This window comes from Chenopodium album, chromosome 14 (assembly GCF_948465745.1).
Source record: "Chenopodium album chromosome 14, dcCheAlbu1.1, whole genome shotgun sequence".
In the NCBI taxonomy this organism is placed as follows: Eukaryota; Viridiplantae; Streptophyta; class Magnoliopsida; order Caryophyllales; family Amaranthaceae; genus Chenopodium; species Chenopodium album.
The window spans coordinates 42,008,971-42,021,546 of record NC_137847.1 but is presented as its reverse complement, the minus strand read 5'-3'; the positions used below and the strand labels follow the sequence as shown (position 1 = coordinate 42,021,546).

The 12,576-nt window shown below is 36.2% G+C and overlaps 1 protein-coding gene across 1 annotated transcript; it reads left to right on the top strand.

Annotated features, from left to right (window-relative positions):
- Positions 1–4,060: 4,060 nt before the first annotated feature.
- Positions 4,061–11,167, top strand: LOC145579257 (F-box protein CPR1-like). The gene is made up of 3 exons (XM_081636503.1): positions 4,061–5,226; positions 9,261–9,354; positions 10,459–11,167. The coding sequence occupies exons 1-2, from the start codon at positions 4,061–4,063 to the stop codon at positions 9,307–9,309; spliced, it is 1,215 nt and encodes a 404-aa protein (XP_081492629.1). The 3' UTR covers positions 9,310–9,354; positions 10,459–11,167.
- The last annotated feature ends 1,409 nt before the right edge of the window (positions 11,168–12,576 follow it).

The window sequence follows — 12,576 nt, the reverse complement described above, 5'->3', positions numbered from 1 at the left end:
ATGCAAACGCTAGTATATCTAAGACCTCTAAACCCAGAAAGTCAGAATTTGTATATCAGATTGACTAGGCCAAGCTCATGGTTTAAGGCCTAAGATTTACAGATAAAAAATCATGCGGAGCATCATGTATCAGTAATACTCGGCTATTATGCAATCATCATCTCCCTTTTTTGAGGAACTCATTAATATTGGTTAAAGTGAGGGCCTGTTCACATTTACTTAATTTCAGTTCAGTTCAGTTCAATTCAGTTCCAATCAGTTCAGTTCAGTTCAGTTCCAATCAGTTCAATTCAGTTCAGTTCAGTTCAGCTCTTAATTTCCCTCTCACATAAAATATTCATTTCAGCTCAATTCAGTTCAGTTCAGTTCCAATCAGTTCAGTTCAGCTCCAATCAGTTCAGTTCAGCTCAGTTCAGTAAATATGAACAGGCCCTGACTTATGTGATTAATACTTAAAATCAAAATAAGGCATTTATTTTAAAACAATACGGAGTAGTAAGTAATCTGTAATTACTCCCTCCATCCCATGATTTGGTGTCTGTATTCCTTTTTGAGTGTCTCAAAATGTTGTCTATTTCTAAAAATAACTCATAGTCATTACTTACTTTTTATCTTTACCATACAAAATACACATATAACCAAAAAAATCATTACTTACTTTTTCTCTTTTTTCATATAATATTCTCTTTTTCTTTTTTTTTTTTTATTATTCCTATATAATATTCTCTGTTTTTTATATTTTCAATAGAATATTCCTTTATTTCCACAGTTTCACCATTCTCTTTGATTACCGTATTTTTGAGAAACAGGCACCAAATTATGGGACGGAGGGAATAACACTTTAATATTATAAAAAGCATTGAGTAATTTATAAATACTTACGAAGTATTGTATACTTTGTATCAGATAAGGCATACTTGTTGAGGAAGGCCTAGTTAATGTGAAGTTGGTTGAAGAGTGCCGAAAAAGTAATCCCGCCTTGCCTTTTTGATGTTGCTTCTTCTGTACTATAAATATTACAAAGTGACAATCGTCGACATCAAATAGTACATATGTCAAGTTATGGTAGAAAATTAGAAAATTTTCACGCCTAAATCAATAGCTATATATATATATATATATATATATAAGGATAAGAATATGATACCAACTATTGATTTATAATTATATTTATAATTACTCTCGGTTAAAGAGTACTCTATATTGTATATTTTGTTTAAATTTTTACTTTTCTTCAAAATTATTAGATCTAAATACCATTACAATTAATGGTTATGTTTCTATAATTTTTGATACATAAATAAACTATATTTATTTCAAACAAATTTTGTTATGTCGGGGCTAGAGCTGTTCATGGATAGTCTAACCCGCTAGGCCCGATCCGTTAAAATTTAGGGTTGGACACCTTTATTAAAAACAAATAAATTAATGGATGGGCAAAGGCCGACCCGTTTGTTGAAATGGGCGGGCATGGACAATGGTAACTATTTTCCGGGCCAGCCCGTCCGGCCCGTTTTGTAAATTATTAAATAATATTTTCTTAAAAATTATATACGAAGTATATAATTAAGTACAAATTATATACGATACTACGAAGTAATAGGTACTAGATATCTAGAAGACTCTTTATATACTATTTGATTGTCATTTACTCTCCCCATAACATAAACAAAAATACCCCTAAATCTAAAATCTTCATCTTTTCATTACTTCATAGTTCATATAATATACTTCGTATACTCTTTATACTACCTCTGTTTCTTATTATGTGCAACAAAGAAATATTTTATGTCTCACAAATAATACCCCTTTGTTGCACATAATAAAAAACGGAGGTAGTATTTAAAAATTTTAAACCATCAATAATTACAAGTTGCAAATTTTTAAGAAATAAATCCAACAAAAATAACAAAGGTCATTAGGCTCGTTAGCCTGTGGGCAAGTCCAGCCCGTTTAAAAGGGTGGGTATGGACAACATATTAAGCCCGCTAAAAAGGACTTGAACTTTGAAAATTTTACACTACACTCCGGTGTAGCTTCTGCTACCTACATAGTGCAAAGGATTAAGAAACAGGGAAAATATAAAGAAGCTCAAATCACCATTGATAAAGCTTGCTTTTGATTTTAATGAGAAGTGTATAATTTTTAAATTTTTTTTATAAACAGTATACTCGTATAATTTTATAATTGAACATATAATATTTTTAAAATGAACATATTTATTTAATAGTTGTAAATGAACATACAATTATTTATAATTGAGCATATAATATTTCCAAAATGAACATATTTATTTAATGGTTGTAAATGAACATACAATTATTTATAATTGAACGAACATATAATATTTCAAAAATAAACATATTTATTTAATATTTGTAATTGAACATATAATATTTCAAAACTAAACATATTTATTTAATAGTTGTAAATGAACATACAATTATTTATAATTGAACATTTAATTAAGGAGCATTATCATAGATGAAAAATGTATAAAATTTATAATTTTTGTACTTGTTATTGAAAATTTTTGAAAGTAGCACACACTCCTTATTGTAGTTTTATGTAAGAATCATTTCCATGACAACTACAATATAGCACACACTGTTATTGAAATTCCTTATTAAATTTGTAAAATTAACTACTTCATGATATAATTGGGTGCTTTAATTAGTAGTATAAAAATGAACTTTTAAGTATATGCACATGTTCATTTTAAAATTAATGTATTTACTTGTTAAAAATGAAATGATCATGAATAAGTATGAAAATGAACATTTATCATGAATAAATTTTACGGATAATGAAATCATGCATTCATTCGGAGCATCATGTATAAACAGAACTAGGCTAAGCTACTATGTGATCTTCATCTTCCTTTGTAAGCGAGGAACAGCAGATCTAATGAAAATTTGACTGTTTCATCTCGGCACCTAAATTATCAGGCTAAGCTCTTAATGAGTGAGGGGCAGAGGAGGTCGAGGAATCCCCAACCTTAAAATGATATGGTGAAAATGGAAAACATTGAGTGTATGACTTAAAAAAAAAAAAAAAAAAATCAAAATTTAAGAATATATTAAATGAGCGGTTCATAATTTAAAATATGAGTAGCAATTCAACTTGATATATTAGGAGACAGATTTAATGTAATTATGTTGATTTTAGTACCGTTCAAAAAAAAAAAGAAGTTGCTTTTAGTATGTTGGAGCTCTTATAGAATTGTGTTTCTCCAAGGGCCTGTTCTTTTCTCTTATAGAACTGTGTTTCTCTTATAAAATATGAGTAGCAATTCAACTTGATCATATTTGGTATATAGTTTATGAAAAAATTTTAAATTAAAAAAAAAAATCGATATTTGAATGTTTTACATAATAACAAATCTAATATATTGATGAGGATTTCTTTGTCAATTTTTTGATGGTTGACCATAAAATCAAGAGTAGGCTTATATATTAGGGGACAGATTTAATGTAATTAACTAATTATGTTGATTTTAGTATGTTGGAGCTCTTATAGAATTGTGTTTCTCTAAAGGCTTATAAAAAGTCAAAGTTTAGTTCAGTTTAGCTCTAATAAATTCAGTTCAATTCTTATCTTAATTTCTTTCTCTCATAAAATATTCAGTTCAATTTAGCTCCAATAAGCTCAGTTCAGCTTAGCTTAGCTAAACTCATTTTAGCTCAGCTCAGTTCAGTCAATCAAAACAGACCCTAATTTTAGTTAATTATTCCTGGTTAGATACTGTGGAGTAGTATGAGAAACTGAGAAGTAAGGTGGATTCTGGTACGGAATAGTTCCCCAAAGTCAAGTAGTCAACGCTACCTATTGGAAGTTGTCTACTTTTTTAAACAAACAAAAGCAGGCTTGCCAAAAAAAAAAAAAAAAAAAACAGTATTCTTCAGTCCAACTTTGACTTTTTAGTCCACCACAACCTTCAATTCCCAACCATCACATTTCATTAATTTCTATTCTACTACAGTATCACACTATCACATTTCTTCACATATGCTGCTTTAACTGCACGCTCATAAACCCAAAATCTTGAGCTGAAGCAACAATGGCGGAATTCCCCACTGATTTACTCACCGAAATACTCTCACGACTACCCGTCAATTCACTTCTCCGATGTCAACTCGTCTGCAAATCCTGGAATTCCTTAATCAAAACTCCCATTTTCATCAAAATCCACCTCAACAAATCCCTAATTTCCAACTCCGACCATCATCTCCTCCTCTTCTACCCGACTTTTCACTTTTCCGAACTCAACCTCGACCCCCACCATATTCGCCTCTCTTTCTCGGAGCTCAACCACCCTCTCAAACCCCACAAAGGTGTCCAATTAATCGGCTCCTGCAACGGCGTCGTTTGCATATCCACCGTCTCCAAAACCAGAGTCGTCTTGTACAATCCTCTCACAAATTCGCATCTTAAGCTTCCCTCCGTCGCAATTCCAGCTCATGATCCTAACAAGATGGTTTTAGGGTTCGGATACGATAGCAGCAGCAACAATTATAAGGTTGTGAGGATTGTTCAGGGGGTTGGATTACTTGATAATACCACTAATAAAGCTCAAGTCTATAGTTATAATGATAATTCCTGGAGATGTATCGAAGGAATTCCGTACTATCTTTATTATGGTTATTATCATGGTGTTCTTGTTAATGAGGGTTTACATTATGTTGTTACTGAAGAGTCGCATTCTGAGTCTCTGTTTATTGCTAGATTTGATCTTGCGACTGAGAGTTTCTCGCTTATCGAATGCCCGAATTATAATGAGAATCTTATGAGTTTGTTTAGTTCAACGTTTTTATTGATTGAGCTAGGTGGGTGTTTATGTCTGATGATTAATTCGTGTCGCTTCAATGATAATTTGTTGGATGAATTCGATAATAGGGTGCTTGTAAATGCTGAATTGTGGGTAATGAAGGAGTATGGAAACAAAGAGTCTTGGGTTAAGTTGTTTTGTATTTCACAGCCAAAGATTGTTGGGATTCGTAAATGTGCTAGGGCTCTTATTTACTCTAAAGATGGTAGACGAATTTTGATTGAGATAGACGGTTTGGAGTATGGTTGGTACGATTTGGAGTCCAAACATGTTGAAAGAATTGCAGCTCTTGGGCTACCTACGGAAGGTTTCATAACAATTACTTTCTTGGGCAGCCTTGTTTTGCTTGAAGATAAGGTGATCATTGAAAGGAAAACCTTGCCTAGAAAATACAAGAAGTAAGCAGTCTGTTCAAATGCACTCTCTTTTTTTTTTTTTTTTTTTACATAATTAATCCTGTTTTTTCACTTGCTTATTCTGGATTGTTGCATGACTTGTTCGGTTCATGGTTGCTATGCAGGGGAATTGCTAATATAGAGTAATACCTTATAATGTGTTCAAAAGAGATGCTTGTAGCTCACATCTTTGCTAGGTGATAGTCATAGTGCATGTTTTGTTCATTTATGACCTCGTTGTAATTGCACGCTAGTACATTTCGATTTTCTTATATTAGGACTTGTACGCACTCTGGTGTAATACTCCTATAACTATAATCTCCATTAGAAATTAGAAGTATAGAAAGTAGATGACATTATACTCACCATAGTAGTAGTGTTTTTTTTTTTTTTTTTTTTTTTTTTTTTTTTTTTTTTGAATTTATATCAATCAATCAATCAATCAATCAATCAAAGCCTTAATCCCAAAAGTGGGGTCGGCTAACATGAACCAAATTTGATTATTCCGTGTAGTCATCAACATAAATCTTTCTCCTCCATCCCTTACGATCCAAAACTTCATCCTCACGTAAATCCATGCACTTCATATCCTTCCTCACTCCTTCCAACCAAGTCATCTTTGGTCTCCCTCTTCCTCGTTTAATCCCTCCATGGTCCCACTCTTCCACTCTTCGCACCGGTGCACCCTCGGGTCTCCGTCTTACATGTCCAAACCAACGCAGACGATTTTCCCTTAATTTATCTACAATGCCCGCCACACCTACTTTCTTGCGAATAACCTCATTTCTGATTCTATCTCTTAAAGTGTTTCCACACATCCACCTTAACATGCGCATTTCCGTAACCTCCATCTTTTTAATATGCTCTTTCTTAGAAGCCCAACATTCTGTACCATAGAGCAACACTGGTCTTATGGCAGTCCTGTAGAATTTTCCCTTCAACTTTAAGGGAATGCTGCGGTCGCATAGCACTCCCGTGGCCGCTCTCCATTTAAGCCACCCTGACTTAATCCTGTGGGTCACGTCTTGATCAATGTCACCATTCTTCTGGACCCTAGGTACTTAAAACATTCACTCATGGTCAAATCCTTTCCATCCAAACTCACCACTTCATTGCTTGTCCCCCTCTGAGTGCCAAAACGACATACCAAATATTCAGTCTTACTCCGACTTAGCTTAAACCCTCTAGATTCCAACCTTTGCCTCCATTGCTCCAACTTGACATTAACCCCATCCTTAGTCTCATCCACCAAAACGATATCATCTGCGAACAGCATACACCATGGAACCTCATCTTGAATTGGTCTAGTTAATTCGTCTAGAACCGTTGCAAAAAGAAAAGGGCTTAATGCAGACCCTTGATGCAATCCGATTGTAATAGGGAAATCTTTTGTCAACCCTCCGCATGTCCTCACATTTGTTGACACATCCCGATACATATCCTTAACTAGGTCTACATACCTTCGTGGGATACCTTTCTTCAACATTGCCCACCAAAGTATCTCTCTTGGCACCTTGTCATATGCCTTCTCTAAATCAATAAAGACCATATGAAGATCTTTCTTCTTTACCCTATAAAACTCCATCATTTGTCTTATCAAATGGATTGCGTCCATAGTAGATCTCCCAGGCATAAAACCAAATTGGTTATCTGAAATGCTTGTGCATGCCCTCAACCTTTGTTCAATCACCCTTTCCCACAACTTCATAGTATGGCTCATAAGCTTAATTCCTCGATAGTTAGAACAATCTTGAGCGTCTCCTTTGTTTTTATAAACCGGGACCAAGGTGCTCTTCCTCCAATCTTGTGGGATCCTTGTAGCCGTCCATATCTTGTTGAAAAGGTTTGTTAACCAATCAATACCAATCTTACCCAAACACCTCCACACCTCTATCAGTACCCCATCAGGGCCAACCGCCTTCTTAGGTTTCATCTTCCTCAGTGCAATCTCCACCTCTACTCTCCTAATCCTTCGCACATACTCCATGTTGATTTCTTCATCACTCATAGAGGTATCTCCTATCACAACTCCATTACTTCCATTAAATAATTCATCGAAGTACCCCTTCCACCTGTCCTTGATGCCCTCCTCTTGCACTAGGACCATTTGGTTCTTATCTTTGACACACTTCACCATGCCAATATCCTTCCTTGCCTCTTGTCTTCTCTTTGCCATCTTATAAATGATCCTTTCTCCCTCCTTGGAATCAAGCTTTTCATAAACCTCCTGATATGCCTTTTCTTTTGCTTGGCGAACAGCTGCCTTTGCCTTACTCTTAGCCTCCTTATACGCTGCAAAGGTTTCATCACTCCTACATTTTCCTAAGGCTTGATAGCATTCCCTTTTTTGCTTAATTACTGCTTTCACCTCTTCATTCCACCACGAAGTATCTCTCTGTACCGAAGTTCTTCCCCTTACTTCCCCTAAGACCTCTTTGGCCACTCTTAGGAAACAGTTCTTCATTCGTAACCAGGTCATGTCCGGATCCACCTCTCCATCCCAATCCGCTTCTTCAATTACCTTTTCTGTAAAAACCTTAGCTTTTGCATCCCTTAGGGTCCACCATCTTATCCTTGGTTCTTCTTGTCTAACTTTTTTCTTCGCCTTCTCTTTCAGACGAATAGTCATTACCAATAGCCGGTGTTGGGTGACCACACTCTCCCCTGGGATAACCTTACAGTTTATGCAACTTTGTCTATCTATGCTCCTTGTGAGCAGGAAGTCTATTTGAGTTGCATTTGCTCCATTCCGAAAAGTTATCAAGTGTGAATCCCTCTTCTTAAACCAAGTATTAGCCAAAATTAAATCATATGATTGGGCAAAATCCATAATAGCTTCACCACCGGCGTCCCTCTGCCCATACCCAAAGCCTCCATGGACACTCTCATAGCCATCTCGGCTCGCCCCAACGTGCCCATTTAGATCCCCTCCAATATATAACTTCTCTGAGTGGTGGACACCCTGCACCACCTCGTCTAGGTCCTCCCAAAATTGTCGTTTCTCTTCTGCATCTAAACCCACTTGGGGAGCATAAGCACTGATAACATTCACAATCTCCTTGCCACATAGCAACTTCAGCCTTATCAACCTATCGTTCTTCCGATAGACCTCGATCACCTCTTTTGCCAACCTCTCATCGAGAACCACACCAACTCCGTTCCTAGCTCCACCATTCCTTGTTCTGTGGCTCGTTTCTTGCCCAACATACCATACCTTATACCCCAAAACCAAGCCTCGAGCTCCTTCTCCTGTCCATCTTGTCTCTTGGAGGCACATGATGTTCACGCGTCGTCTTTTCATTACTTCTACCAATTCTGCTGATTTTCCCGTAAGAGACCCCACATTCCAAGAACCAATCCGCAAACTAAATTCTTTTCTCCCACGCTCCCTCCTGATCCCAACTCCAAGTCCTTGATTATTTGACACCACAATTGGGCAATATGGCGCGTCGCTTCTGGGCGACGACCTAGCAACCCTTACATACTTATCACTGCACCCGGGTCTGGGAAGTGCAGCGCGTCGCTCAGTAGGGAACGCCCCAATGGCACGCCCTTGCTCATTTGACACCACACTCGGGCAATGTGGCGCGTCGCTTCTGGGCGACGACCTAGCAACCCTTGCATACTTATCACTACACCCGGGTCTAGGAAGTGCAGCGCGTCGCTGAGTAGGGAACGCCCCCACGAAAGTATCTGTTTGGCTCATGTCATGGGATGTGACGAAGTTTTATACTGGCTGTCACTGGCCTACCGTAACCCTCCTCCTTTATCCAGGCTTGGGACTGGCAGCGGGAAACCCACTGGCGGAGTTTTTTTTTGAATTTATAATCATTTGAATATTTATAATCATTTGAATATTTAATATGGGGTATGCTAGATTATTTTATAATTTGATTTTGTGTGTGTTTTCCTTCCATCTTTTGGTTTCAGATTTCAGAACTAAGCAGTATACATTGTATTTTGAATTTTTGTAATTTTGGAATACATATTTTTATTGAAGTAATGAACGTTCTGAATCTCTCCCTTCTTTTCTTCAGAACTGTTGTTGATAAATTTCTGTCTAAGGGGTTTAAGCTGAGGCTATGAACCTATCGAAGACACTGCTGCTGGGACTTTGTTCATGACTTTGATGTAAGTATGAAGTCTTCTCGCAAGCATTAATTTGACTTTTCACTTCGCGTAACTACTCCATTATCATTTGACATCAACTGTATGTGTTATGCCCTTAAGTTTGAAAAGAATAATATGAGTTTTTGGACTAATGTTGGCTGAATGTTAAACAGAGAATCTGAATTTTTGAAAAGAATGTGTATTCATGGGTTAGCCAAACATTAACCAATGAACCGTTTCTGTCCTCCTTTCCTTGGGCTTGGGGCAGGGCAGGACGATAATTTGGCTTAATTTGCTGAAAATTGAAAAAGGTTTTGGTACTTAATTTTATTTAAATGATTCTCAGTATGTTAAATTGATGTATTAATCAACGTATGAGACCATTCTCTTTTAATAAATTCAAATAAGTTCTGATACGGGTTAAGTAATGCTGTGTACATTCAATTTACAACTAATATTAGTTCCATAAGTTAAATAGAATGCATCCAGAAGATTTATTCGTATATTGAAAGCATATTTGAAGTACCTGCGAATGTAAGGGACAAACAAAGCATCACAGCACATCCACCTTATCAGAATTAAAATAGAATGACTTCACTGCAAATTTATATAATACCTAACCAAAATTTGAATTGTCCACTTGTAATGAAGAATTTGAGTTGTAAATGTGTGAATCATATCTTGTAATGAATAATTTGAGTTGTAATAGGGTGGATATTTCTTCATGCATCTGTATTTTAATGATTTTGACATTTTTTTTTTTATTGAAGCTAGTGATCATTGATGTGGCCTTTTGGTTTTAATCATGAGTTTCTGTCATTGCCAAATTCATTTGAATGCTGCAGAGATTCATTCAGATTATCACTTAGGACTTTGTTACGCATTCTTACATTATCATGAATCTGCACCTCTAGAAATCCTTTTGTTATTGAAACCTTTGCAAATATAAAATCCTTCTTTTAATTATTATTTTTTTTTTTTAATTTGTGTTCTGTTAAGCAGAAGTAGCTTCATAAAAGTTGGAAAATTTAACACTTCTGTTCTCTTTCTTGGATTAGTCAGTAGTTGAAATTCTAATTTAATACTGAATCAAGTTCTCTCTTCTCCGGTTATCTCTCTTCTTAGCTTACAAGCCACAATGCACATCTAACTGATGAAGAGAAGTAGAAAGCTCAAGAGAGGCCTTGGCAACTTGAGCTTCAAACTTTATAAAACTGATACAGAAGATAAGATGATCTTGATAAAGAAAAAGTGATGGAATATGATCTTGATGAAGAAAAAGTGATGGAATATGATTTTGATGAAGAAGTTTAGCTTTTGTGCATGCTTGTTGAAAAAAGCTGTTCACTTTGGTGCTTGCTCTTGTTGTTAGAAGAAGATCTACAGGTTTTGATCATATGGAATTATGGAAACCCATCGAGTTGTGAAGGCTTCCCTTGTTCTACTGTGTTTGGTTTTATACTGTCTTTGGTTTAAGTAGGATGTTGACTGACTGACTCACTTGTAGTTGTAACAATAAGTTTGATCCAAATTAATTATTTCCATCATTTTGTGCTGATGAAATTGCAGGCTTATAACTAAGTTATGCAAACGCTAGCATATCTTAGGCCCTCTAATCTAAGAAAGTCCAGGCTTTTATTTATTATTATTTTTTTTTAATTTTTTTTAATCTTGTATGATGAATTTGAGTTGTAATAGGGAGGGGAGAGAAAATTGGTCGGGGTGGAGATGGAGAGAGCCTAAAAAAGGAAAGGTGTAATCGGTGTTTAGGGGGGGAGTGCGGTCGGCGGTGGGGGGAAGGGGTCGGCAGGGGGCTAGTCGGTGGTGGGGAGCGGCTGGCGGTGCGAGGAGAGAGAGGAAAGTGGACTAGGGTGGAAGCATGGCTAACGGGGGCTTCTCTGTGGTGGTATGGGGATTTTAATTGTTTTTATTAATATTTTTTTTTTTTAAAACAATTACTCCCTCCGTCCCTAAATTAAAGTCTCTTTCTTTTTATTATGTGAGTAAAAAATGTTAGAAAGAGGCTTTATATTAAGGGACGGAAGGGGTATTAAATAAAAAATTACTTAATTATAATTAAAATTTTAAAAAGAGCCAATCTTATTTTGACAATTGACATAATTGACTCAAATAAATGGGTACCTCTAAATCCAAAAGGTCACGACTCATTTTGGGATAATATCCTATAAAGGTCGACTTATTTTAGATTAATCCAAATATTAACTTATTTTGAGCCAATCGCGCAAAGGTTGGCATATTCTTGGCAAATTTTCCTTTCAAATTTTATGTTTTTTAGATACTAGATACTGATAAAGTACATGTTAATGTGCCATATTAACATGCACTGTTTATATGGGGGCAGGACGGTCAATCTGCCTGCTTTAGTAAGGGTACAGATGTCTACACTGCAGATAAATGTAGACGATAAATGTAGACTAACATCGTCAATCTTGGGTTGATGACACTCCGAGACTAACTATTTTGTAACCCCGTTCACATTTTTCAACACCAAAACCATATTTTGAATCCGTTAGAAAAACTTGGGTCATCTAGTTCGGGTTTTCCTTTCTAATTTCTCAATTGCAATTGGAATTGAGTTTGGAGGCGAATTAGAATTGTAATTGAGTTTGAAGGCGAACTTGGGTAGGTAGCTGCGGCGACTGAGCAACGGGTGAGCATTCTACAACTAGGGTGAACCGATTATGAAGGTTTGCGGAGCTGGTTGCAGCGATTAAGCAACGTACCGCTAGGATTAACCAATTATAAAGGATTGCAGAGCTGGTTTCATCACTTAAAATTAAAACCTTTAATGGTCAGCTACAATGAAGATATCGAAGATGAGAATGAACAAATCCCTAGCCTTTGGGGTTAACCATGTTACCATACCCTTTGTTTCACCCTTTATTCTTAGGTTTTCGTTAATTTCGAGGGCTGATAGCGGTGGATATGAAAGTTCATATGGAGCTTTTTATTCCCAAATTCCAGTCCAAACGGGATTCTAAACAACGGTTAACCCTTCATTAACATCTAGTTAGATGACACATCACCTACGAAAAATAAAAACATTAAAACAATACAAACCCCCTATCATATTTGCGAAAATGCCACTATATTAACTGGGCACCCGCACCGCTCCTAGATACTTGTACTAATGTACAATATGGAGTATGAAATATGTATGCTTACTGTAACCGCGCTCATAAACCCGCTTAACCCTAAAGCTTGAGCTGAAGCAACAATGGC

What these genes read in the sequence shown, in the direction of transcription:
- LOC145579257 (XM_081636503.1), top strand. Translation starts at nt 4,061, where the DNA reads ATGGCGGAATTCCCCACTGATTTACTCACCGAAATACTCTCACGACTA. An exon ending in TTGCCTAGAAAATACAAGAA is followed by an intron (nt 5,227 to 9,260) that starts GTAAGCAGTCTG and finishes TCTTTTCTTCAG; the next exon opens with AACTGTTGTTGATAAATTTC.